The 26,884-nt window shown below is 52.4% G+C and overlaps 1 protein-coding gene across 2 annotated transcripts in view; it reads right to left on the bottom strand.

The window, feature by feature from the left end:
- The window catches only part of SLC1A5 (solute carrier family 1 member 5), a 33,503-nt gene extending 6,860 nt beyond the window's left edge, over nucleotides 1-26,643 (bottom strand). Inside the window, exons 1-6 of one of the 2 annotated variants that reach the window (XM_065571802.1) lie at nucleotides 12,539-12,654; nucleotides 8,634-8,819; nucleotides 5,698-5,740; nucleotides 4,257-4,343; nucleotides 2,992-3,158; nucleotides 286-519 (exon numbers count right to left, since the gene is read on the bottom strand). In XM_065571802.1, the coding sequence (XP_065427874.1) occupies nucleotides 286-519; nucleotides 2,992-3,131 (374 nt within the window). In that variant the 5' untranslated portion in view covers nucleotides 3,132-3,158; nucleotides 4,257-4,343; nucleotides 5,698-5,740; nucleotides 8,634-8,819; nucleotides 12,539-12,654. Of the gene's footprint in view, nucleotides 1-285; nucleotides 520-2,991; nucleotides 3,159-4,256; nucleotides 4,344-5,697; nucleotides 5,741-8,633; nucleotides 8,820-12,538; nucleotides 12,655-25,963 lie in introns of those variants that run through there. The other variant, XM_005283736.4, reaches the window with a different exon arrangement.
- Nucleotides 26,644-26,884: the final 241 nt, after the last annotated feature.

Genomic DNA, 26,884 nt, shown 5'->3' with positions numbered 1-26,884 from the left:
GCATAATCAAGCACTGTCTCTGGTTCTTGTATCACATAAAAGAGATTGTTGGGTTCAGTACGTGAGCAGCAGGGTGGAGTTGGGGTGGTGAGGTCAGACTGGATAAGATGGTGGGCCCTTCTGGCCTTGGACTCTATGAAGGGACCTTCTAACAACCCCAGTATCTATCACCCTCTCTCCTTTCCAGGCTGAGCAGCCAGGGCCTCCCTGATCTGCTGGAAGCCTCCCTACGAGAGGTTTACCCAAGCCCCATAGCTCCTGTGCCCACAGCTAGCATTGCAATACCTGGAGGAGGTGCCGAAGGCAGTGGCCAGCGCTGTGAAGATGCCCCAGAGGAACCTGTAGGGGTTCTTGCGCGTGAAGATGAAGTAGATAACTGGGAGGAGGATGAAGCCGTGGATGAAGTGCCCTAAGATGCAGCAGCAGATGTACTTGCCCAGGCTGGTGAAGAGGACCACCACGTCCTCCATCTCCACAATCTTGCCAGCCACCAGGAACATGATACCAAGGGGGGCGTACCTAAGGGCAGGAGAGACCAGTGAAGACAGGGAGACTCCCCCCCCCGACTCAGCCAGGTTGGCAATTATCCTCATTTTGTATATGGGAAAAGCCAGGTTAAGTGTCTTGCCCCAGATCTGCGTGCAGTGGGCCAAGCCAGGATGAGAACCCAGGGGTCCTGGCTCCCAGGCTCAGATCCTCAAAGATATTCAAGCTCCTAACTTCCACCGAAATCTGGGCTGAATCCCTTTCTTAGTTCATGCTACCTCTCATAGGTCAGGAGGAATCCACATCTCCTGAAACAAGTCTGCCCCACACATGCTGCTTGGGAGTGGAGAGAAGGTTACATCAGAATGGCCATACTGGGTCAGACCAAGAGTCCACATAGCCCAGTATCCTGTCTTCTGACAGTGGCCAAAGCCAAATGCTTCAGAGGGAATGAACAGAACAGGGCAATTATCAAGTGATCCATCCCCTGTCATCCCATCCCAGCTTCTGGAAGTCAGAAGTTTAGGGACACCCAGAACACAGGGTTGTGCCCGTGACCATATTGGCTAGAAGGCATCGATGGACCTGTCCTCCAGAAATTTCTCTCATTCTTTTTTGAACCCAGTTATACTTTTGGCTTTCACAGCATCCCCTGGCAAGGAGTTCCACAGGTTGACTATGCATTGGGTGAAGAGGTACTTCCTTTTGTTTGTTTTAAACCTGCTGCCTATTAATATCATTGGGTGACTGCCTGGTTCTTGTGTCATGTGAAGAGGTAAATAATACATCCTTATCCACTTTCTCCACACCATTCATGATTTTTCAGACCTCTATCATTTCTCCCCTTAGTCATTTCTCAGCCTCAGTCAAGCTTTTTAATCTCTCCTCGTATGGAAGCTGTTCCACTCCCCCAATCATTTTTGTTGCCCATCGCTGTACCTTTTCTAAGTCTAATATATCTTTGAGATGGGGCGACCAGAACTGCATGCAACAGTCAAGGTGTGGGCGTACCATGGATTTATATAGTGGCATTATGACATTTTCTGTCTGATTATCTATCCCTTTCCCAACATTCTGACTGCCGCTGCACACTGAGTGGATGTTTTCAGAGAACTCTCCACAAATGACTCCAAGATCTCTTTCTTGAGTGGTGACGGCTAATTTAGACCCCTATCATTTTGTATGTATAGTTGGGATTATGTTTTCCAAACGCACTTTACTTTGCATTTATCAACACTAAATTTCATCTGCCATTTTGATGGCCAGTCACCCAGTTTTGTGAGATCCTTTTGTACCTCTTCGCATTCTGCTATGGACTTAACTGTCTTGAGGAATTTTGTATCATCTGCAAATTTTGCCACCGCACTGGTCCCAGTCCCAACCCCTGGGGGACTCCGGTATTTACCCTTTCTCCACTGTGACAACTGACCATTTATTCCTACCCTTTGTTTTCTGTCTTTTAACCACTTACTGATCCACGAGAGGCCCTTCCCTCTTATCCCATGACAGCTTACATTGCTTAAGAACCTTTGGTGAGGGACCTTGTCAAAGGCTTTCTGAAAGTCCAAATACAACAAGAGGACTCAGTGGGGCAGGATCCCAGAAGAGGTGGATAAGGAGTCCAGCCATAGCCAGGAGGACTTTTGCTGATCCTTGCTGTCCACTCCTCAAGCCCAGAGAGAGGATTCTATTTATTGCCCTTTCCGGTCCAGAGATGCGCCCACCAGACCTTTCCAGAAGCAAAGAACCCCACAATCCGCTCATGTTTCCTCCATTCAGCTAGGGAAAAAACTCCCATGATCTTTCCACTCCCATCTCACACTACACCATGGCGTTTCCAATACAGCAAGTCATTTACCCATCTCCCAATAGCGGAGGAAGAACAGGAACATCCAGCCGCTAAAAGGAGGCAGAACTGGGTATAAGCACCAATGCGTAGTCACCGCTGCACCTGGCATATTGGCACACCGGGAAAGAAAGTGCCAACAACCGCGTCCAAGAGCATCTGCAGTATAATATTACGCCCCCGGCATGTGTCTGACCCGAGATCAGCAGAGCAGGGCCAGGTTCTATTTGTGTCTCTGCAGAGGACTCTGCCACCCTGGATGAATCACTTGACATCTCCCTTTCTGTAGTCAGGCTCACATCCAGGTCTCAGAGGGCCTGAGAGCAAGGAACTAACTGTACGTACTGGTGAGTGAGCCCAGCTCTTCCAGAGTGAGGATGTTAACGAATTAGCACCGAGCCAAGTGGAATGGTCTCCATTACAGCACAGAATCACCACACAGTTCTATCTGAACCGCTTGGTCGATTCCCATCACCAGCTCATCTAGCCCCATAATTATCCCCACAGGCCTTTGCACCCACCCCGCACCGCTCTGGCTATCTACCCAGGGCGATGCACTACAGGAGACAGTCTCATCGCCCAGTTACCAGTCACTGCCCACCCCTCACCGAATCAACCTCCTTCTCCCCCAATGAGTGCAACTAGCTGCCCTTTCATACCACATGATCCAGGCGACCAGCACCATGGTGGCTTCATTGAAGGAGTTGAAGAACTTTATCAGGTTCTCCCCCTCGGGCCCAAGCTTCCGCAGAGCGATCCCAAAGACGATGGCAAAAACCACCAAACCCAGGATGTTCATCCCTTCCACCTCATCTCCCAGGGGAACCTGAGCAGAGAAGAGGTCAACATTTGTTGTCAACATTTGTCATCAGAGGAACAAGGTAGCTCAGAGAAGACAACAGACCAGGGAACAGAGAAAGGCTCTAGCTATTTGCGGCTGCTTGACAGGCATGAGTTTGGCAAGAAAGGAGAGCCTTGTAGAACTTTAGCCATCAGTACTTTAAGGTCCCAGAAGGCTGGAGAACCTGGAGAGGTGACTTCCCTGCATTTGCGAGACACAGACACATGCATTGCCTGGGTCTTGTCTTTGCGATCCTCTGCCCAGCACTCACACTACTGAACAGATGTCTGTACAGTCATGAGCCTCCATAGCGGACCACGCTGGGTGACATCTCCAGGAATAAGGGAGATGGTCTGGATAGCATTTGTGAAGGTTGGTGTCATACACAGAGTCCTTCCATGACCACTTGACTGAGGACAAGGGGGAGCAATGGGAATGGCCTGTTCTCAGATTCATGTTGTTAGAACATACCTATCCAGTCACCATCCAATTTTTAAAAATACGGGGCTTCATCTTTGGGAGATAGCACCTTGTCTGTACTAAGGAGGCCTGTCTGGCTCTCCCAGGGGTTCCTTGGACACGGCTGGAAAGGGAACAGAGCAGGATGCAAAGCCTCTAGTTCTGAGAGACTACTACGTCCAAGCCATGAAGAAGCTCCCTGCAATTATGTCCTATTCCAGAGCAATGGAGAAGAGGCAGATGGGGTACCAGCAGTGTCCTAGTCACAGACAAGGAGGAAGCAGGGTGGGACCGCAGAGTTCCCATCTGGACAGGACTCTTAGCACCAAGGCCCCTCCAATCCAGAGACAACTGCTTAGCGGATTTAGATGGTCCCACCCCAACTGGGCCTCACCACTAACCAATCCCATATGAGCAAACAGGACGGCCTCAGGCCAGCCTAGTCTCTGGCTCTGCTGTAAAGCAGAGGCCTCCGTGTGCAGCTTCTGACATGGGGTTGGGATGACAGCAGTTTCACCTGCTCCCAGTGTTCTTAGCAGCAGAGGCAAAGCTGAAGGTTCATCTCAGCAGGGATCAGACCAGAGCGGCTTGTAGCAGCACCATTCCCCAGGATGAGGTTCTTACCTTCTCCTCTGTGATGGTTTCATTGAAGACTCCCAGCTCATCGGTGACATTCTTTCTGATCACCACTAGCTTGTAGTGGGTAGCATACTGGAGAGACAAAAGGGGAGATAAACTGTTTCAGCCATGTCTTATGATTAACCCCACATGGTTTGGGGGCCTACAAGAGGGGCTGAGAAGGAAAAACCCACCCAATGTTGTTTAATGGCCAACAGGGTGGGGGAGCGTGCGTGCTTGGTATGAAGTTATAGGTCACACGGTACAGCGTAGTGACCAGTTACACTTTAGTTACACTGCAATTACAACTATAACCACAGCATAAATGCCACAAATAAGTATAACCCAAAGGTTAGCGCGGTGACAGATTTGCTTATGATGCCCTTGTTCCATTAGCAATAACTGCACCTGCCAAACGACACTGTAGGTAAACCCTGCAATTATCGCGATGCTTACACTGAAGCCTTCACCTGCTACCCAGATCCTATAATCAGGTGCTTAGCCAGAGCTTGCCAGTTCCCAGGTGTATTTTTAGAATCCATGTGCATTAAATGCACTGCAGTGGGAGCAGGCAGAGTTCCCACACAATGGAGAAGGGCGAATTTACATCCCCATCTGGGATTTGCCTTGGTTGTTAACATAATTCTCAGCCTGAGTTCCCCCACCACCCCACCCACCTGAGCTTAGCTCTCCTTTAAGGGCTCTCTCCCTCTCTAAAGGGCACACACTGATTGTCCTTTTTCAATCTCAGGAGGCCATCAGACACCATGGCAGACCCATTACAAGAACTGGGGAGATTGAGCGCCACTTGGATCTACCTGATCCTAATTCCGAGTGACTCAGCAAAACCACCACTGTCTCTCTAGAGCAGGCATTATGCACCCAACATCACGTTCATCGTTTATTCTTTTCCCAGAGGCCCCACTGTGCTAGGTGCTGTATAAACATATTGAGGGCACTTCTCGCCCACGCTAAGCCCAGGGCCGGCTCCAGGCACCAGCTCAGCAAGCAGGTGCTTGGGGTGGCCAACCGAGAGGGTTGGCAGGTCCGGGTCTTCGGCAGTAATTCGGCGGCGGGTACCTCACTCCCTCTTGGAGCGAAGGACCAGCCGCTGAATTGCCGCCGAAGACTGAAGCGGCGGCGATAGAGCAGATCGCGATCACGGCTTTTTATCTTTTCTTTTTGCTAAAAACCCTGGAGCCGGCCCTGGCTAAGTCTATGGAAGGCAGCTCTTGAGAGTCCTGCAATACACCATGAGAGTCAGTAGGTTCCATCTACACTACTGACCTGTGAAGGGACTGTTCTGCCCCCAACCCGGAGGATATCTGCAGTGCAGGCGGTGTCCTACACTCGGACAAACAGCCCAAGGACAGTTTCTAGAACAGTTATTAAGGGGAGACCTGCGGGACACAGCGCAGCGCATGGGATGATGCAGCGAGTCACTTACCGAGCGGAACGCCGCCGACACCAGGTTGGAAGGGAAGATGTTCCTGTGGAGAAGGAAAAGGGTTAGACAGCGAAGCTTCAGAGAAATACAAGGTCACTAAATTGGCCCCCTTCGCATTAAAGATCTCAGAGCAAAGGTTTGTCTATACAGGAAAGTTAAATCAATCTCGTTTGTTCACTCTAAGTACCCTGAATTAACTGTATAGAATTGAAGGACGCAGCACGGAGCTGTTATGTAGCCTTAAGGTACAACCTCTGTTAATTACGGCAGCCACACAGCTCTGCCGTTGTTCAAATGAAGCAGGAAGCGTTCTGGGCAGCTGTCCCCATAGTGCCAACTTCTACCGCTCAACTCAGTGCTCTAGGATTTTTCTCACAGTGCATTGTGGGAAGCCTCCCAGAACCTAGAGGAATTCTGGGGCTTGGGGAAGGAGATCAGAGAAACACCGATGATTCCTCTCCTAACATCCCATAATTCATCTGCATTTTGTCAGCGCCATTTTCAAACTGCTAATCAGACCGCCCTGGGGACACACGGAGCGCAGAGCTCGTCAGGATGAGGCATGTGCATTGGCTCAGCCGACAGGCCTGGGTCAGGAGCTTTGGGTGCCGCAGTGATACAGCCGCTGAGGGGGAGAAGAGGAAATCCAGCCGTTACTCCAGCAGGGCATTTAACCGGAGGAGCCTTACTGAGTGCAGCGCGGCTTTTGGGCTCGGTCAACTAGCGCAGATGGAGGACAGGACAGTGCTGCACAACGGGGCTGACCAACAGTCCTAGAGATCTCTGCAGAGCTCACCCTGGAGCAGCAAAAGCCCAACATGAGAATTCCCCTCTGCACAGAGAAGTGTGGGGCCATTTGGAAGCTCACCTACCCCTCCCCCCATTGCTAGTAGTCACTTAGTGATCTGGAGTTTTGTTTTGGGGGTGGGGGAAGAGAAATCAACTGCTTGGGCTGGTCTTGTGGAGGTGTGCAAGGCTATTAAGAGGATGCTTCTGCCCCAGGTCAAAGTTTGGCAATGCCTGTGCATGGTACAGGGGCGATTGCTAAGAGATCAGTGCCTTTTCTTTGCACCACCCACACATCCCAGGCCAGAGATTTTGATGAAAAGGATGCTGCAAAATGGTGGCACATGCGTTTGGAAGAGCGAAGGGAAAGCAGCCCTGGCACCGCGCCAGGCTGGCTATTTCTCCTCATTGCATGCCTTGTGCAGAACATAGCAAACGCTCATCACAAAACATCCACGAGCCAGGGAAAAGAGCCTGGACAAGGAGCGAAGAGAATTTCTGAATATTATAGACAACCTCTGAGAAAACATGCCCCAAGCGTTCAGGGAAACAGGAGCAGTGATGCAACTGGGCTCCTACAGTGAGGCCGAGGGATAGGTTGGGGTAATGAATGTGCTGCAACTAAAACAGTGACTCGTGTTTGTGCACTGGTTTTTATTAGGATGGAGGGATGTGATGTAAGTGATGTAATAGAATGTCCCAGCCAAGTTGGGCAAAAAGATCCATTGAGTTAACAAGTAACGCCCACCCCAAAAACACTACTACTTTAATAAAAGAAACCCAGACAGTTAACCAAGAACGTAGGCCACAGACCTGTGCCACACCCAGCCTATGGGGTGCTCACAATCTCCTGGAGGAGGGGCATTCAGGCCTATCCTTCTGCAGAGGGTTGAGTGAGGTCTTTCCCACACCACAGTCATCCCAATGTGATGTGTTCCACATAGTTGGCAGGGCAAGACTTAGGGGCAGTGCTTGACCATTGCTACAAAAAAAAAAAAAAAAATCTCTATCATGTCCCTTTCCAGGGCTGCACTCTCCTGTGAGCCTCCACCATTCTGCCTTCATAGGCTGCAGGGACTGGTTCCCTGAATGTTTCCTCTTGTCTCTTCCTCATCATTGGAGATTTGAGCTAATTTTATTGGTGCCAGGACCCTGGATGCCCAGGCCCTGGGAACCAGCTGCTGAGGGCAATCAGCATGATCACATTTATTCTCCCAGTGCTAGTCCCCGTACCAATAGTGAGAAAACCTTGCTTCTCCCTCTGACTCAAAGGTTAACAGCCTGTAGGAAGCGACTGAAAATGCCTTGTGATTCTGGAGTGGCTCCATGAGCTGATTTCGGCCATTTACCTCAGTTTAATTGTATCTTATTTGAAGTGCACTGGAACACCCTGGGAGCCAGAGTACAGCTCCTGGTGGAGCTGCTGCTACAACAAGCATAAACTGTACAGAGTAACCCCCACCATGGCACTGGCTGGGGTATTTGCTAGTTATAGCTTTAAGTCTCTGGCACAGGTGCCCTTTTGAGCATGGAGGAGGACGGGGATGATAACTTCTCTCTGCTGGTTTGTCTTCTAGCTCTGCTCAGCTTGGCAGAGGACAGCGGATACCCAGAAAAGAGCTGTTTAACACCCCCTAGACAGATGTATTGTAACGTGGCACATAATATGGGTACACCTCCCTCACCACAGCATGGTGAAGTGGACTGCTGGTAGATCTCTCCTCCATGGCAGCTTCAGGCAGGCTGCACACACAGGGTTCTTGTGATCTCTGCCTGTGCTGTGTCACACAGTTCTTGTCTACCCAGGAAGACCTCCTCTGGCTTAGACCCCGTGGTGTGGAAAGGACCCTAGACATCTTGGGTATTGTCATGCTGTCTTGGATGCCTTGTAGAAAACCGTTCCTAAGAATGTCATCACGGGAGTCCAGTCCCATTACCTACCCATGTGATTAGCATTACTGGAAACCCTGTTCTCCTCCCTTGCTTTCAGGCACCTCTCACAAAGCCCCTTTGCTCTGGCTGGGCACTGCAACCAGGCCTGGCAGTGCCCCCTCATCTTAGTATCTTGTAGATGTCTGCAGTCCAATGCTGGACATTGCTCTTGCAATCCAACTCAGGTGGTCTCCAGGAAATACGGGGCATGAACTCACCCCTATCTGGTACTGTAGAGGGGCAAAGCTGGCTGCATGCCACCACTTAGAGTATGGATCCAGTCAAGATGAGCCCAGAGCAGAAGGCAGCACAGACAGGCCAATCCAGATGTGAAGCAGTGCAGTGTAGGATAGCAACAGGAGGAATGCCAGCAGCAGAGTAGTTAATAATGCATCCATGTGAACCTTAAGCAGACAAACTGGAGTCACTCCTGTTCTAAATAGGATTCATTATAACAGCCTGAATCTGGCAACATCCCTCTTTAGACGAGCCCCGACTCTCACAACCACGGTGAGCTTCTAGCCATTTTACAAAAGCACAGAGATCAATTGCATCTTCCAAGATTGCAGCATCAGCACTGGGGATAGAACCCAGAAGTCCTGAAATGGAGGCTTTGGACCTGACCTGTTTGCATGGCTTTTCGGGTTGCTTGCTAGCAGCATAATACATAAAAGTGCAGGAGCCTACAATGCTCTTTGTGCTCAGAACTCAGTGACGTCCTTATGAGTTAGGGTAGGGGAGTGGTGGGTGTGCTCCAAGATGAACTCGCACTGGAGTGATATTCTCACCTGAAAGCCACTAAAAGATGGCACCATGGAACCCCATATTTGTAAGGTCTCCCTTATCCCAGGGGGCTCACTTTACACTTATTACAATAGCACAGAGGTCTCAACTGACTTAGGGAATCCCACTGTGTTGTGACCAGTACCTGCATCTAGCCAGAGGGGAAACCAAGGCACAGGCGGGGAGAGAAAGAAGAGGAGTGACTTGCCCAAGGTCACCCAGCAAGTCAGTGGCAGATCTGGACTAGAACCCAGGTCCCAAGTCCCAATCCAGTGGCCGACGCTTCCTCGTTCCTTCTTGCAATCAACAACTATCAGGTTGATTAATTTTCCAAGGGAAGCACATTGTGCTCTGCAGCAATCCTGTTTTTATTGGAGTGGAACAATTCTGTTACGAAGAGAGTTAGAATCCAGGCTGCTCTGAGTTAAGAGGAGTCCTGGGTGCTAAGAACTCCTCCACCTGATGACAGGACCATATTATAAAGGGATTTTTAGTAACAGCCCCCCTGCTCTCCCCCTCCCCCCCCTTTATCAGAGGTTTGGCACAAAGGCAATATTCGTATTTGCCTCACACGTTGTCCATGGGGCCTTTTCATGTGCCTTTGTCGACTACTAAATGAAAGTATCTGTCTGATCAGATCATCCACTCCGGTGAGCCACTAGACAACAGAATGACTGTTCCCAGCAGAGTAAATACCAGCTTAGCTGCATATCCTGGAGCATGCTACGCTGCACCTAACCAGCAGTCTCTGGTATCCGGATCCATCACTTCTTTCCCTGACGGTTGCAGTTTCTATTGTTGCCTTTGATAAGCCCTGCTACCCATCCACTGGCTAAAGGAATTTATGCCTGGCACCCACAAGTTACTTGTGATACCCACCCTATGGGTACGCACAATATACATGCCTCTGTCCTCTACACATCTCTAACTATGGGCAAGAGACAACCTCTTTGCTTCCTACTAGAGCACAGACAACACCACTGGTCTCACTGGGGAGCTGCCAGGGTTGAGAACACTGCACAGGCCTTTGACACACACTAGGTAGATTGGCAAGTTTCTATAGGAATAATTCCTTGGGTCAGTTTCATACAGTTGTATGATACATTGTGCTTGACCCATCAGCCCCACATTTATCCTCTGGGTCCCACCACCTTCCTCTAAACATACTGACCAGCCCTCTTAGTTAAGGATCACTCATAGATTGGTCTGACCTCCTCCAGGGAATTGAGTAGCATAGCTGGACAAGATTAGACCCAACACTACATCTCCTGACTATCAGAACCACCTCCCATCCCCGCAAGCTCTTTGTACCCAATTCATTTAACTACAAAATGAAGGCCAAGAGCTTAGCGGGATTAATATGAGAATTAGATGTTCATAAGGATAACTAGGATATCCAGAGTTGGTCATTAATATTAAAAGCCAGGAGTTTTGGAAGGGATTACCCCTGAAGCAAGGAAGGGTGTGTGACAGCTTCTAACTTCTGGGGTCAGGGGATAGTTTCTCTGGGGGCAGGTTATCCCAACACTGCTGGGTTTCTTGGACCTGCCTCTAAAGCAGCTGGCATTGGGTTCCATGGAAGGAATGGGTTAGATGGGCCCCTGATCTGATGTAGTCTGGCAATTCCTGATTTCAGAGATGGGGAAACTGAGGCACAGACAAGGGATGGTGGCTCGCTCAAGGTCACGCTGCGAGTGGTAGAGAGGAGGATTGAACCCTGGAGTCCTGACTCCCAAAGCTGCACCTCGGCCACACAGAACAGAGCTTTCCTCCCCCTGGGCAACATGACACTAACGGCTACTTCCATCAGAAATTTTACATGAGATCAGGGAGAGGGGATGTCCCATGGAAGAGCCAGCAGGCCCTTCAACAATTCCCAAGGCTGAAGGCAGACCTGAATGATCTGTGCCTCAGGTGCTGAGGTGGGGTGAAGAGTTACCCAGGCACTTTGCCCTGCATTCACATCACAGTCCAAACCCAACTTCTCCCAGCCCACATGGGCAAGCTTGGCTGAGAAGCACCATCCCTTTGGGGCAGCGGGGAGATGCCTGCATCTTCTCTGCCAGCAGCCAGCCCTGAAACACAAATCCAAACAGCAGTCACACGGGGCCGCCACAATCAAACCCCAGCGATTGCCACATTCCAACACAGGACTGGTTCTAAAGGGAGCGACTGCGTTTTCCCCTCAAGAGAACTATCCTGATCTAAAGCAAACAGGGCATGAGCCCAGCTCAGCCCTAGCTGGGAGTGGGGTGGGTAGGGGGACTGTATACTCCCCCCACTGGAAGGGGCTTACCCACTGCAGAGGTAAAGGGAGTATTCAGGCAGGCTCTGGAAGGGGAAGTATATGGCTGCCACGCTTGTGATCCTCTTAAGGACACACCCTGTCCCCAAGTTACCCAAAGATAGGAGCCAGTAAGTACCAAAAGCAACAAAGCTCCGCAGACTCCGTGGTCATGTGCCTCCAGCTAATCCCACACAATAGGGCTAGTGTGAGCCTTCCTGCCTCATTCCCAGAGCGCCGCCACGGACTGCATTAGGGATCTAATTCCCAGTCACCCTCCTTTATAGGACTCCCCAACCAGTCACAGAGCCCAGCATAAGGGGCAGTGTGATCACCAGGGCTGTGGGGTGTTCTGCACATGTACAGAGCTCTACTCCAGCACTGTGGTCTCCTGCAGCAGCTTCAGTCCCTGCCTGTCTCAATCCCATGGGGAGAAGGGCACATTCATTACACAGCTCCATTCTTCACGGATTGCCATGAATCCAGGGGATGAATTCAGACTGTCAATCATTCCCCATCTGCAAGGAGTCAGATCCCGCTATGTAGACGCACCAGCCTTAACTGGTCTCATACACGACAACCTAGGACTGGTTTATGCTGGCTGGAAAGGACTACAGGGGGAAAACTCATAGGGCCCAACTCTGTTGCCCTTGTGACTCGTTCTCACTAGTGCAAAGCATCGGTGAACCACCACCAGATCAGCATGGTGGCATGTCACTATGTGCACTGATGTGAGTGACTGTACAAGATCCCATAAGCAACAGAATAAGGCCCCAGATGTCTGAAGTGGTTCTCTGTTTTTTCCCATTCAAACCACGGAGTGGCTTTCTAGCCTATTCCCTTCCCCTTATAGCCTCTGCAGGCCCAGCCCCAACCCCACCACCTGCAGCTAAAGTCCATATTTTACCAGACTTCCTGTTTTAGCTTCCCCATCTGTGCAATGGAGTTACTAGCTCTGCCCGGCCTCCCCAGAGAAGGGGAAGATATTGATAACGGAGCACTCATGCGCTACTAACCTAAGCCATAAAAGATCAGGATTTTCACATCCAATCTTACCAGCCCCTGCTCCAACTCTAGGTAGGTCTCCTAGCTCTGATGTTGGCGTGATCACTCTCACACTGGGTCCAGCTGGCTTTCACAATTAAGGGCTGGTCTACACTACTGCTTAAGTCTATGTAACTTACACTGCTATGGGGCTGAAAAAGACGCACACCCTCCCAGAGCATCGTAAGTTACATCGACCTAAGCACTTTCCACACCAGCGCTAAATCTCCTGCCGACATAGCTTCCGCCTTCTCACGGAGGTGGAGTAATTTTGTTGACTGGAGAGTGCCGATGCGCTTCAGTTGCGCTACAGCTGCATTGGTGCAGCTGTGCTGTTGTAGCGCTCCAGTGTAGACTTGCCCTTAGGCTCAGGAAGGCAGTAGATAGTCTACAAACATGTCAGAGCATCACAGGCCAGCATCTCTCCTCCTCACATTCCCCAGGAGCAATAGGCCAAGGTTTCCTTCTGTTTCCACCCAAGCTGTTAGGAAGGCTTCTCTGAGCACAAGCCAACCTGTGCAGCTGACTCAGATGAGTGCTGGTTAGAAATAATGAAAAACAGAGGAGATCGTTGGTGTCTGATGGCAGAAAATTTAACTGGTTGTTAAGATGGATTCTACACATTTCTGAAACCTCTAGTCCCTTGGCAGAAATAACGGGAGCAAACCCCTCGCTCCAGACAAGCAGAAACCCAGCGGGAACATTTCTCTGGCTCTCCCAGGGTGTTGTCTGTGTCAGAGCTTCTAGAAGCAGGGATAAGGTCTTTGATCTTTTATAACCAAGCGCACACACTGATGCTTTGATACATCGCACATCTCCGTGCAGGAAGCCTGGCAAGTAGGGACAGAATCTAACCTCCTCAAGCGTCTCTGATTTAATCTCAAAATAAAGTGCTGCCTTGCCAGCCCCAGAGACTGGAGAGCTGCTTTTATCCCCAGGGCAGGTATAGCACAGGCAAAGGCAGGATGACCACACACCCAGGCATGCCTCAGCCAGCAGCATCGACCTAATGTCGATTGTAATTGTGTTGTAATACCTACAGTGTACAGCAATGCTTCTCAGCTGTAGATCTCAATGCACTTTACAAAGAAGGTCTGTACCAGTCACCCCCCATTTTATAGAGGGGGCAACTGAGGCATGGTGAGAGGAAGTGGCTTGGGCAAGGTAATCCAGCAAGCCAGTGAGAGTCTGAACAGAACACAGCTCTATGGCACCCCAGTGCAGTGCTCTAACCATCAGGCCACACTGCCTCCCAGAAGGGTCCTCAGCTCTGGCAGTTGCTCACTCTCACTCCCCCTCTTCTGATCAGGATAGCAGAGCCTAGAGGAGCCAAACACGCTGTAGGGATCATCCATTTTCCTGGGAGCAAGGGGGAGAGGAAGCAGTTTATTCAGATGTGCCCAGATGCCCTTGGATGGGCATTTTGACCTGTTCAGTTTTGACTGTGTCCACAGTTCTCCTTTGAAAGAGGCTTCAGCACAGCTTCCAATGGGGGAGGGAAAGTGCTGGCTATGGGGTCATGACCAGGACTAATAATGCCAGCAGTAATTGTTCGATATAGATCCCTGCCTGCTAGAACTGAGACCACACTTATTTCTGAGCAGGCGTAAGAGGGCAAACAGATGTTCAACCCATGTCAGAGTCAAACCAAGGATTCCAGATCCCGGCTGCTGCTGGTTGTTCTACGCCCTCCGGATAAACATGTTTACGATGTCACTTGAGCATGCTAAACCTTCCCTAGCGCCAAGACACATGGAGCAAAGTCCTGGTTAATAAACAAAAGCAAAAAACAGGATCACTGAAGATTAGTGAAATGCCAGGAAATTCCAACGTAAAGCCAATGACTCTGTGTGACGAACTGGGACTGTTCTTGCTGGGGTGTGTGAATGCTGACAGGGGAGTGTGACTAGGATGGTCTGCATCGGGGGATGGGAGCCGGCCCAAGGGAACATACCTGAGCTTGTAACATGAGAACCCAGGAGGGGGTTGGAGGTCAGATGACTCCGGGGCCCGGGAAACTGAACAAAGGCGGTGGGAGGGGTCGCTGAAGGCAGAGTGCTGGAAGCAGGCTGGAAGGAGGCTGGAGAGATGGCTGGGAGGCAGAGATGGCTCTGACCCCCCAAGGGGGTGGGCTGGCATGCCCTGGGACCCCAAGCTGGACCTAACTGAGGGGGGCCCTGTTGTCTGTGCCTGCAAGACCTGTCTTGGACTGTATTCCTGTCATCCAAATAGACCTTCTGCTTTACTGGCTGGCTGAGAGTCATGGTGAATCGCAGGAAGCCGGGGGTGCAGGGCCCTGAGTTCCCCAATACTCCGTGACGACTGGTGGCAGTGGTGGGATCTACTGCACCCCGTGGACGGCGCTTCCTGCAGTAAGTGACTGGGGAGCAGTAGAACGAAGGGGGATTGACGGGGACCAGGCCTGCTGAAGAGTGGGAGAGAGACGGTTATTACCCCTGGGAGTGTGTGACCAGCGAGAAGGACTTTTGCAGTAACAGGGTCCCCCGTGGGATCGCAGCGAGTGGTCCCAGGGGCGGAGGAGTCTGCAGCTCGACCCTGGCAGAGAGGTGGTGACCTCGAGAAGGGCTGGCACACTAGGGGTCCCCCTGGGAACTGTGGGGAGCTGTGAGCACACAGGCCGGTGAGTGGCCAGCAGGAAGATGTATGCCAAGCGGCTTAAGAGCGACCTGGTGGAGCTGTGCAAGCAGAGGCGGCTGCGCATTGGGAGGCTCACCAAAGAACAGCTCATCGCCCAGCTGGAGGCGGAAGATCGCGCGAATGAACTGATCCCTGTGTCTCAGGGAAGCAGCCTGGCAAAGGCAGCGCAGGCACCAGTGTCTGTCCCAGCTGGGAGTGGTCAGCCGGCTGCTGAGGGCTTCCCGAGACCCCTCCTTCCTATGCCTAGGGGAAGGGTGGGGAGGAGCCCAGCAAATACCGAAGGCGCCGTGATCCCCCCGGCCAGCAGGGGGTCCCCCCGGCGAAGCCCGCCGGCCAGCAGAGGAGCCTCCCGGCGACGTTCGGCATCCGGGGAGCGGAATTGGCTGGAATGGGAGAAAGAGCTAAAACTGAGGGAGCTGGAGGATCGTGAACAACAGAGACAGCATGAAGAGAGACAGCGTCAGCATGAACGGGAGGAGAATGAGAGACAGCATCAGCGTGAACGGGAGGAGAAAGAGAGACAGCATCAGCGTGAACGGGAGGAGAATGAGAGACAAAGACAGCAGGAACTGGAACTGGCGAGACTGAGGGGCAGCGAACCCCCGGCTGCGGTGAGTGAGGGGGGACCCAGGACTGCACGGAGCTTTGATAAGTGCATCATGGCCCCATACAAGGAGGGGGAGGACATGGATGACTTCCTGGAGGCCTTTGAGACGGCCTGCGAGCTGCACCGGGTGGATCCCGCGGACAGACTCCGGGTCCTTACCCCCTTACTGGACCCCAAATCCGTGGCATTGTACCGCCAACTGGGAGAGGCAGAGAAAGGGGACTACGAACTATTCAAAAAGGCCCTGCTACGTGAGTTTGGGCTGACTCCTGAGATGTACCGGGGAAGGTTCCGGAGTCAAGATAAAACCCCTGAGATCTCATATCTGCAACTAGCCGTCCGCATGGAAAGATACGCCAGCAAGTGGGCTGGTGGGGCCCAGACGAAGGAGGACCTGATTAAACTGCTGGTACTGGAGCAACTGTATGAGCGGTGCCCATCCGACCTGAGGCTGTGGTTGGTGGACAGAAAGCCAGAGAACCCGCGACACGCCGGGCAGCTGGCTGATGAGTTTGTAAAGAGCCGGTCAGGGGGTGGCAGGGAGGAGCCCCAAAGGAACAGGCCCGCCGCGATGCAGAGAGAGAGTCACCCTGGGACCTCCCAAAGGGGGAATATTGGGAATCCCCTCCCCCGGGAAATGCCCAGCATCAGGGACAACCGACCGGCTCGAGGGGACCCACAGGACATGAGCTGCTATTACTGCGGCCGAAGAGGCCACGTTCGGGCCCAGTGCCCCAAGCTCAAGGACAGACTGAGCAGACCGAACCCGCATAGGGTTAACTTGGTAGAGGCCCAGACGGACGAGGGGCAGGCTTCTCACGCAAGAGGGGCTGGCAGCTTATCAACTGCTCAAGAGAGAGAAGGGCCCCAGGCCAGCTCCTCTAGGGGGCTGGATGCCCCAGACTCAGGGTTTTTGGTTTATACGGTGGGCGCGGGGCTGTCCCTCCGGAGAGAGTACCTTGTTCCCCTGGAGGTGGATGGGAGGAAGGTCAATGGATACTGGGATACGGGCGCAGAGGTGACGCTGGCCCGGCCCGAGGTGGTGGCCCCAGAACAGGTGGTGCCCAACTCCTACCTGACCCTGACGGGGGTGGGCGGAACACCAGTCAAAGTGCCCGTGGCAAGGGTACACCTGAAGTGGGGGGCCAAGGAGGGCCCCAAGGATGTGGGGGTACACCCGTATCTGCCCACTGAGGTATTGATGGGGGGGGACCTGGAGAACTGGCCAAGCAACCCCCAAAAGGCACTGGTTGTGACCCGCAGTCAGAGCCGGCGAGGGGCCCTGCGCCCTGGCCTTGGGGGGGGTGCCTTGCCTGAGGCGCAGGACCCTAACCTGGTGGGGAGGGAACGCCCAGGGACGCGGCTCAGGGAGGCTGCAGCTTCGGACCCAGCGGGCGAGAAAGAGCAGGTGGCCATCCCTGTCCCAGCTGCTGAGTTCCAGGCCGAGTTACAGAGAGACCCCTCCTTGCGGAAGATAAGGGACCTGGCCGACCTCAATGCGGTACAGACCATGGAACGAGGTGGCCGGAAAAGGTTCCTGTGGGAGAAGGGGTTCCTGTACCGAGAATGGGCTCCCCCAGGGAAAATGGAGTCAGGGGGGATCAGGAGGCAGCTGGTGGTACCCCAGAAGTATCGCCGCCAGCTGCTGTGCCGGGCCCATGACATTCCCCTCTCAGGGCACCAGGGAACCTGGCGTACCCAGCAGAGGCTGCTACGGAGCTTTTACTGGCCTGGGGTCTTTGTTACTGTCCGACAGTACTGCGGATCCTGTGACCCCTGTCAGAGGGGGAGGAAGGCCTGGGACAAGGGGAAAAGAGCTTTAGGACCCTTGCCCAGCATAAAGGATCCTTTCCAGAGGGTGGCCAAGGTTAAAAGGGCGGCTCTAAACCAAGAGAGCCCAAAGCACAGACCTCCAGACTGGAGCGCTGGGAGAAGACCACAGCCCAGTTGGAACCCCAGAGGTATGGGGGTGGGAAAAGGGCACAGGCCGCATAAACCTTCCCACATGCGAACTGCGAGTGCCATCAAGCACCCCCGACCTAAGGGGGGGCGTGGAACGGAAGGGGCCTGGTGTAATTCTCACCAAGGAACTGGAGGGATGCGGGGGCATCCATGGGAACGGGGGTAGGTTCGAACTTCCCCGGGTCACTGGCTAAAGTGACCCTGCTCAGTTCGGTCTCGAAGGGGGGAGAGATGTGACGAACTGGGACTGTTCTTGCTGGGGTGTGTGAATGCTGACAGGGGAGTGTGACTAGGATGGTCTGCATCGGGGGATGGGAGCCGGCCCAAGGGAACATACCTGAGCTTGTAACATGAGAACCCAGGAGGGGGTTGGAGGTCAGATGACTCCGGGGCCCGGGAAACTGAACAAAGGCGGTGGGAGGGGTCGCTGAAGGCAGAGTGCTGGAAGCAGGCTGGAAGGAGGCTGGAGAGATGGCTGGGAGGCAGAGATGGCTCTGACCCCCCAAGGGGGTGGGCTGGCATGCCCTGGGACCCCAAGCTGGACCTAACTGAGGGGGGCCCTGTTGTCTGTGCCTGCAAGACCTGTCTTGGACTGTATTCCTGTCATCCAAATAAACCTTCTGCTTTACTGGCTGGCTGAGAGTCATGGTGAATCGCAGGAAGCCGGGGGTGCAGGGCCCTGAGTTCCCCAATACTCCGTGACACTCTGTCCTCAATTCCCCCTTGCTGCAAACGGATGAGATGGAGCCTATTAAGGACAAAAGATCTGCCTTGAGGAAGTCTAGCGCTGCAGTTTTAGATGCACCCTTATCTTAGCAATAGAGAGTCCTGTGGCACCTTTAAGGCTAACAGACGTATTGGAGCATAAGCTTTCGTGGGTGAATGCCCACTTCGTCAGATGCATTCATATTCACCCATGAAAGCTTATGCTCCAATACGTCTGTTAGCCTTAAAGGTGCCACAGGACTCGGTTGCTTTTTTCAGATCCAGACTAACACGGCTACCCCTCTGATACTTGACAGCCTTATCTTAGGTATCTCTTCCACGTCTAACGGATGTCTCAAGTGGGCAGCAGTTTTGCATGAGCAGAACCATTGATATCGGTCTAAATTTGTGCTGCCACCCAGCTGACACTTCTATAGTTAATGAGAACCTGTCCCTTTACCAATCACACTGGCCCAAATCCCACCCCTCCACCATCCTACTCTTGCTACAGACACCCAAGGTCGCTATTGTTAGAACAAGTTCTTTGCCTCTTTTGGACATCTCATTGCTCTCTGAAATTTCACTGTCGCACCTGTGAGCTATTCCCAGCTGTATGGGAGAGTCAGACATAAATCTCTTTAAAGTCTAACGCCCAAAAATTGGCCGGGAGGGAAGAGCAGTGAGAAGAGATTCAGGACAGTTAAAGGACCCAAAATAACCTTTCTAAACTTATTTAACTTGGTCTAATAAATGTAAACGCTCCTTTTGACCTGGGTCCTGTGGACAACTAGGTACATGAGCCAGACACTTCAGGAAAAATGGTCCATTGGTTACAACATGAAAGCTGGCACCCAAGTCCCAACCTAATTCCCTGCTCCACCACAGACTCCCTGTGTGACCTCAGACAAGTCAGTTAGCCTCTCTGTGCCTCATTCCCCCCATCTATATACTGTGGATAATAGCCCTGCCCTACAGGGGGATTCTGGGGATAAATACATTAGACCGTGAAGCACTTTGAGAGCGGATGAGAAGTGCTATATAAGGAATTGTCAGTTCATGCAGAGTGCACAGGCCCTTCACTGTGACAGAGCACCGCGGCTGAATGGGACCGTTGGGTTCTGCCAGGTAGGTCTGTGTATTTGTTTTGGGAACAGATTTAACGATGGCTTTTTAAAAAGAAGGACAAATCCCCCTTATGCTGGATTACTGTCGCTTATGAAAGCGACAGAGTAGATTCCAGCTGTAGCAGAATGCACATTTTAATTCCAGCCACTCCAAACTCTTCAAGCACAGTCGTAAATGGGTTTGGACAGTTAAGGCAGTTTATAATAGTTTAAGCTACCAATCCCATGGCAGCCTCTGGGGCCTGCCGAGCGTCAGCCAGCTGCAGTATTCATTTACACACAGCCTAAAAAGATCAATGCAGACTTGACCGGAGTGACAGAGCAAGACAGCCGCAGAGCCAGGAATAAAATCCAGGAGTCCAAGATCTACTCGCCTCCAAATCTGGCAGTAAATTCAAGTATCAGATGCATCAGTGACGATCCCTTTCTCTAGGCTGTGCGTGGTTTTATCTCAGCATTTGTTTTGCCCAGAAGTTTTGGTTTAAGGTAGTCTGTTTTGGCCCATGTAGAACAGGTGCTATCCTGGGCAAGGAGGCAAGTGTCCCTGACAAGTAGCAACTGGGTAAAGCAGAGAGATCATTTGAAATAAGGGTGTGTCTACACAGCTTAGCTATCACCAAATACGCTATTCTAGAACAGCTCTCTGTGGACACACTATTCCAGAAAAGTTACTCTGCGTTCTTGGCCCTACAGATGGGGGAGCGAGCTTGGAGATCTAGTTTGTACCCTACTTTGCCACTAGAGACGGTCTGAGGCAGAAAGCCCAGCTGGGCTCTTTAGATTCTCCTTAGCTTGTTCATCATCTTTTGGCTAAAAAAAGGTTGTTTGAACTGGAATCAGCAAGTTTAAGACAGACCACACCACCAGTTAGTCATTTTTCTGCTGAACACTTCACTGGAAAGGCTCCAAATGGGGGTGTCTTAGAGGAGACTGGATAATTAGAGTTAATGATCAGAGTTGCCCCTCTGGTCTGACCAGCTGGCCAAATCCAGGGCCCAGCAAGGTCATTTCTATTAGGAGGAGAAATAGATGAGTCCGTATTCTTGGTGTTACCTTGTTGATTCACAACATCCAGAGTCCTTTTCCCAGCAGGCAGTTTCTTTGCTCTGAAATTCCTAAGCCTGCCATTCCAGCATGCTCTATGCGCAAGAAGCTTCCTCTGAGGGTCAGGCTCACAATTCCTTGTCCTGACTCTCTGCATCCAACACCAACTCTTAGCTCCTTCATTGGCAACTCATCAGTTCACACAGCTTTACTCTGACCTGCCATGCATCCTAGTGCCTTTGGCAGTAGCCCCCCATTGTTTGCAGCTGTTTTTACTACACAGAGGGGCTTAATTGCTTCTGAGTCTGCAGCTGTCTTCATGGACAAAAAGGTGCATTTTTACCAGGAACTAAACTCCCCTGTCATCTATCCTGCTATACAATCCTGGTGGTGACAAGGCTCTGTCATTTTACTGCAAGGTAAACTAAGTGAGGTCAATCATGGGCAGAGGGAAGACACTGTAATGAGATAGCTGGGTGAGGTCTGTACAATGACAGGACCTTGGTCTCCACAAACAGTTTTCCTGCTGGGGGGGGGGGTGGAGGGACAGTGAAGATGTAGTTCAAGGATTTGTCTATACACAGTTATTCAAGGACAGCTATTGAGCTTTGAATTCACAACATATTTGAATCTGAATTAACTTTCAAATGCAGACATGCTCCAGGAGTACTTGGCAAACCCACAGGCTTTAACAAGGGTTGTGATTGTCTTTGGATCCCAGCCACACCTGCTGGCACCCAGGAGCACCTTTCGGCATAATAGCAAGAGAGAGTTATAATTTCGCCTATTTGAACTCAAAGACAATAATAATTCATTGGCAACAGGCAGTTAGAGATTTCTCCTCTTTTGTAAGAGACATTTGCATCCCTGACCCAGACTAAGGCCTTGGCTACACTGGCAATTCACAGCGCTGCACTTGCTGCGCTCAGGGGTGTGAAAAAACACACACACCCCCAGCACAGCAAATGCAGCGCTGTACAGCGCCAGTGTAATCAGCGCTCGCAGCGCTGCATGCGCGCTCGCAGCGCTGCAAGCTATTCCCCTCGGAGAGGTGGAGTACTTGCAGCGCTGCGAGAGAGCTCTCACAGCGCTGGCGGCGCAACTACACTCGCGCTTCACAGTGCTGCCGCGGCAGCGCTGTGAATCCGCAAGTGTAGCCAAGGCCTAAGCCAACAGCTAAAGCACTGGCGCCCTTAACTCTCCCTCGCAAAAGGCAAGGAAACAAACCAGGTCACAAAAAAAAATATGCAACAACCCCACTAGGAAGAGAACACTTTGGCTGCTATTTCTGATTTTACAGCACAGGCAACAAGGCTATTTTGGATGGGTTAATTAACCCTCTCACCTTTCCACCCTACTATTCTAGTGGTGCTCCCCAAAGACCATGGACTTCTTGTGCTGCTGCCCTTGGGGCATAGATAAAGCTACATCGGATGTCTTTACCTCCTAGGAGCTCCTAAGAACTCTTTTTAGCCTTTTTTCTAGACTTGAGGCAGACAGCTTCGTTTTAGACGTTAACCCATGCTTGACAGTTCAAAGCCCTGCTTTACTATCCCCCTCCGCAGCCTCCGCATGGCTAGTGCTGGAATGCCTGCCCAGAGCAGCACTCCAGTCTCAGCCCCACCCTATGCAGCACTTGCTTTGCCTGGAAGCAGACTCAACACAGAGTCAACATTGCATCAGACAGACAGGACTCCACTTACATCACACCCCCCCATCTCCTAAAGACAAGACCAGTGGGGACTCCCTCCCTGTTTGGTTTGGTGCCTGAAAAAGCCAGGGCATCTAATGCAAGCTACATTTTCATGCCACTGAAGTGAGGGCGTTTCAGCATAAGACACTGGCTTACGTGGAAGCTGGCCACTGGCAGAGCACTATGTCGGAGCCCCTGGGCAAGAGATGGCTTCAGTAGCTAGCTTGCTAGCCCCGAGCCACATAAAAAGCCCATAAAGAACACAAAGAGACTGTTCAAATGTCAGTCCTTGTGCCTCATTTCACATGAATCATGCATAAGACGTTACGCTTTTGCCAGGAAGAGAGGAAATTCTGACCGGCTGTTCCGATGAAAGGAGGAGATTCAGGCTGTTAGGGACACAGCAGCACCTCGGCCATGTAGCCGACAAGAATAGAGGGTAGATCAGAGGAAGTGTTCAAAACACAGCTAGCTAATTCTCTGCCCAATAGGCATTACACTCCAAGTGTGGGGCTAGGACATAAGTCATCTATGCAGGGATTTTTGGTGTTAGTTGATGGAGAACTCCTGCAACAAGAAATTTCTGTTCATCCATCAAAACAGGAACAGGGCATCTGATTTAAGCATATAAATAGACACAAATGAAGCATAGGAGCGTGCCGCTATTGCAAAGCTTGGTCATCTCTCACGTTGGGGCTCCACGACCAGCAGTGCGGTGATCAAAGATACTGCGCTGGCCAAGACAGACAATAGCCAGTCCTAGCGTCTATCCTCCCCCGCCACTTATCAGCTCTCTCACAGACAAGGAGCAGCCTGTTGCCACAACAGGCTCTCTCCATCAGCAACAAGCCTGACTCCTTCCCTCGGTGTCCAAATGCCAGTCCAGGCTAGAAGCTCAACCAATCCCAACTCCCATCTGACAGACTCAGAATGTCAGATTTATACCAGCACAACATGGTCATCACCCCAGATTTCAAACTAATCCGTTCACAGAGAGCCTTTGCGTTCATCAATTGTGATCTGGGGTTATTTGTCCTCCTCCAAGTCAACTCCCTTGGGCACGACGTTAGTATGAAAGAGGCTATAGAAGGCTGGTCTTTGTGGTTCTAATCCTCTCTCTGCCACAGCCTGCATGACTGTGGGCAAGTCACAACCCAGGGATAATGCCTACCTCACATCCCTGCTCCACCCAGACCGGGATCTAGTTATTTGTATAATTCAGAAACAAAGAACGTTTGATGGTTCAGGAGCTCAGTCAACTTTGCCTGCGTTGCCTCTGCCCTTGGTGTGAGGCAAGGCTATACTCGTTCAGCAGCAAGTTACAGGCTTTGTGACAATTCTCTTCCTTATGGGCTGCATGCCACTTCTCTCATCCCCAGTTACCAGGGAGAGACTTTAATTCAACCACCACTCACTGTGACTCAGCAGATTCGGGAGAATCTTCCCTGTACCAGGCAACTGTTATCACAAATAGACTCTCCCTACTAGGCTTTTTGTTAAAAGCTATGAGGAAAAAAAAAAACCCTGCCCTTAACTCTAGGAGAGAGACTGAGAGATGCCATTAGGTTTCATAACATGACGCGGTCTCTTTCCCTTTCTCACAGTGGCAGGCTGCCACGTAGCAGTCTGCAACCAGATTGGGAAGATCTACTGCAAATGGACCATACTGACTGTAATTGAGACCCTGAAAAGAGTAAAGCCCTGGTAGAGTGTCAGCATCTGACACAGTCCAGAGGGATCGCTCCCTTTTATACTTTGGCAACACTTGTATAGCTTGACATGTCAACTAAGTATTAACGAATTAACAGCCTAGAGGCCAGGTTGCCTCTGCATACAGACAGCATGAAGAGGAGGATGTCTGTAATGGACGTGTGAAGTTTACGTCAGACACAAGAACTGCAATATACAGGCCATGTTGAGTCAGAAGTGTTGGGGACTATCACATTCCTCTGGTCTCCTGTTGGATCTCCCACCATTCCGGACATACTACATGGCTTTTAGTCCCAATCAGGTCTTTACAAGCTTCCCATAGGTGACTTGGTGACTATGTTATCTTGGTGACTTGCCCAATATAACACAAGACTGGCCATACTGGGTCAGACCAAAGGTCCATCCAGCCCAGTATCCAGTCTCCCGACAGTGACCAATACCAGGTGTCCCAGAGGGAGTGAACCTAACAGATAATGATCAAGTGATCTCTCTCCTGCCATCCATCTCCACCCTCTGACAAACAGAGGCTAGGGACACCATTCCTTACCTATCCTGGCTAATAGCCATCAATGGACTTAACTAGATAAATTCATGGAGGTTCTCTTTTAAACCCTGTAATAGATACCTACACTGTATCCCAGTTTCCCAAACTGTACCGGGAAAGGAGGTTGGGAGTCTAAAGTCTTTCTTGGGATCTCCAGATGCGGGGAGTGCTGTGCAGGAGGCAAGGCACATTCTCATCCAACATGTCCTGCTCATCTTTCATCCCAGCATGTTACAAACTCTCAACCAACCAGACACTCAAGAGACCCACAGAGCTTTAGTTACCAGCAGACAGGAGTCTGAAGGTAGAACAAGGTTAGCAGTAAGCCTTTGAGGTTACTTCAGGAGTGGCAGTTTAAGATAGCTGCCTTAGAGCAGGTTAAACACAGGGCTTTAAGGTCTAATGGGGGTGGGGTGGGAGCAAGGGAACTGCATGCAACTCAGTGCACCTGTTCAGAAAAGTAAGCAGCTAAGTGTATGGACCCAGCCAGCTGTAATGCCAGGGAGACCAGATATTACATCCAATGGAGACACAACACAGCCAGTGCAGAGGGATCACTAAGGGTTTATCTCCCCAAACCAGCCATCAACCCGAATGGGGTGAAAGGGGAGGAGCAGGATTCCCCTCTCCACCACCTGCAACCAGAGCCCCCAGCTGTCCTATCCAGGCCTTGGAGCAGCCATCATCACAGCGCTAGGAGGGGAGGAAGCACCCGTCCACCTGAAGGGCAACTCTGGCGGCTTGGGTAGCCAAGGCACCTCCAGGCAGAGGAGGGGATCTGCAGCCTGCCAGGTACAGAGCTGGAGCCAGGATGCATTTCAGAGTGGTAGTCGTAGTTAGTCTGTATCAGCAAAAAGAACGAGGAGTACTTATGGCACCTCTTCCTACTGTATTTTCCACTGCATACATCTGAAGAAGTGGGCTTTAGCCCACGAAAGCTTATGCTCAAATAAATGTGTTAGTCTCTAAGGAGCCGGACAGAATCAACAGGGTCAGCCAGGACTTGGGTCTCTCCTAGATCTGGGGTATGGGCAGGGCCGCCCAGAGGATTCAGAGGGCCTGGGGCAGAGCAATTTTGGGGGCCCCTTTTTTTTAAATGGAAGACGGTGCAATACTATAGAATACTATATTCTCATGGGGGTCCCTGCAGGGCCCGGGGGTGGCCCCCAAGGCGGCCCTGGGTATGGGACACGTGTCCGTTTTCCCTTCGCTACCGGAACAAGTCTTGCCTAAGACAGGTTCCTCCACGCTCCCCAGGTCCCCCCAGACACCAAGGTATGTACAGCGCCGTCCCCCCGCCCGTATCCTCCAGGGGATGGGGGAATTGCAGCCCCGCTCCCCCCTATGCATCTGCCCCAGGGGACACGTGGCTCCCCCCCCAGCGCCTCACCGGATGAGATCCAGGAAGGAGTCCGCCACCTCCTTGGCCTCGGGCACGGCGCCGCCCCCCTCGCCCCCTAGGCTGGGCGGCGCGGCCCCCTGGCCGGGCCGGATGATGAAGGCCAGGCTGACCCCGAGGGCCGAGGCCAGCAGCGTGGTGAGCAGGAAGAAGAGCATGGCCCAGCCCCCCAGGCGGCCCAGGGCGGCGGGGTCCAGGCTGGCGGCGCCGGAGACCAGGCTGCAGACCACGAGCGGCAGGATGATCATCTTCAGCAGGCGCAGCAGCAGCTCGCCGGGGAAGGAGAAGGCGAGGATCCCGGCGCGGCTCAGCCCGCCCGGCACCTGCCGCACGCCGAGCCCCACGGCCACGCCGGCCAGCACCCCGGCCACGGTCAGCAGCACCAGCAGGTTGGCGCGCAGGCAGCCCCGCACGCGGGCGGCCCGGGAGGGGGAGCCCGGCGCGGGGAAGAGGGTCCCGTTGCCGGCGTCCGGCGGGCCGATCTCCCCGTTGGAGGCGCCCTTCTCCCCGGCGCCTTGGAGGCGGACGCGGTCCCTACACGCGGCCATGGCCCGCACGGAGCGTCGGGTGCCGCTGCGCGCGCGCGGGACGGGGGAGCCTCGAGACAGCGCGCGAGCGCCTCGGCCTGGGGCGCGAGCTGCCGGCGCGTGAGAGAATAGGGAAGCAGCGAGGTAGCGGCAGCGCTTTTGCGGAGTGGCTAGGGGGCGGGGCACGGCCGGTGATTGGTGGAAGGGGCGGGGCGGGGCGATGAGGGCGGGAGATGATAGACGGAGCGGCCAAAGCCTGGCGGGGGAGAAGGGACCAGGCTACTGGATAGGGGAGGGGCTAATTCCCGAGGGAGGGCGGGGCAAGGAGGGGAGGGAGAGTGGGTTTCCCGCCCAAAAGGCTCTGCCCAACTGCCGGTTGTTGAGG

The sequence above is a fragment of the Chrysemys picta genome, chromosome 17 (genome assembly GCF_011386835.1).
Source record: "Chrysemys picta bellii isolate R12L10 chromosome 17, ASM1138683v2, whole genome shotgun sequence".
Lineage (NCBI taxonomy): Eukaryota > Metazoa > Chordata > Testudines > Emydidae > Chrysemys > Chrysemys picta.
This window is presented reverse-complemented; position numbering and strand designations above follow the sequence as displayed.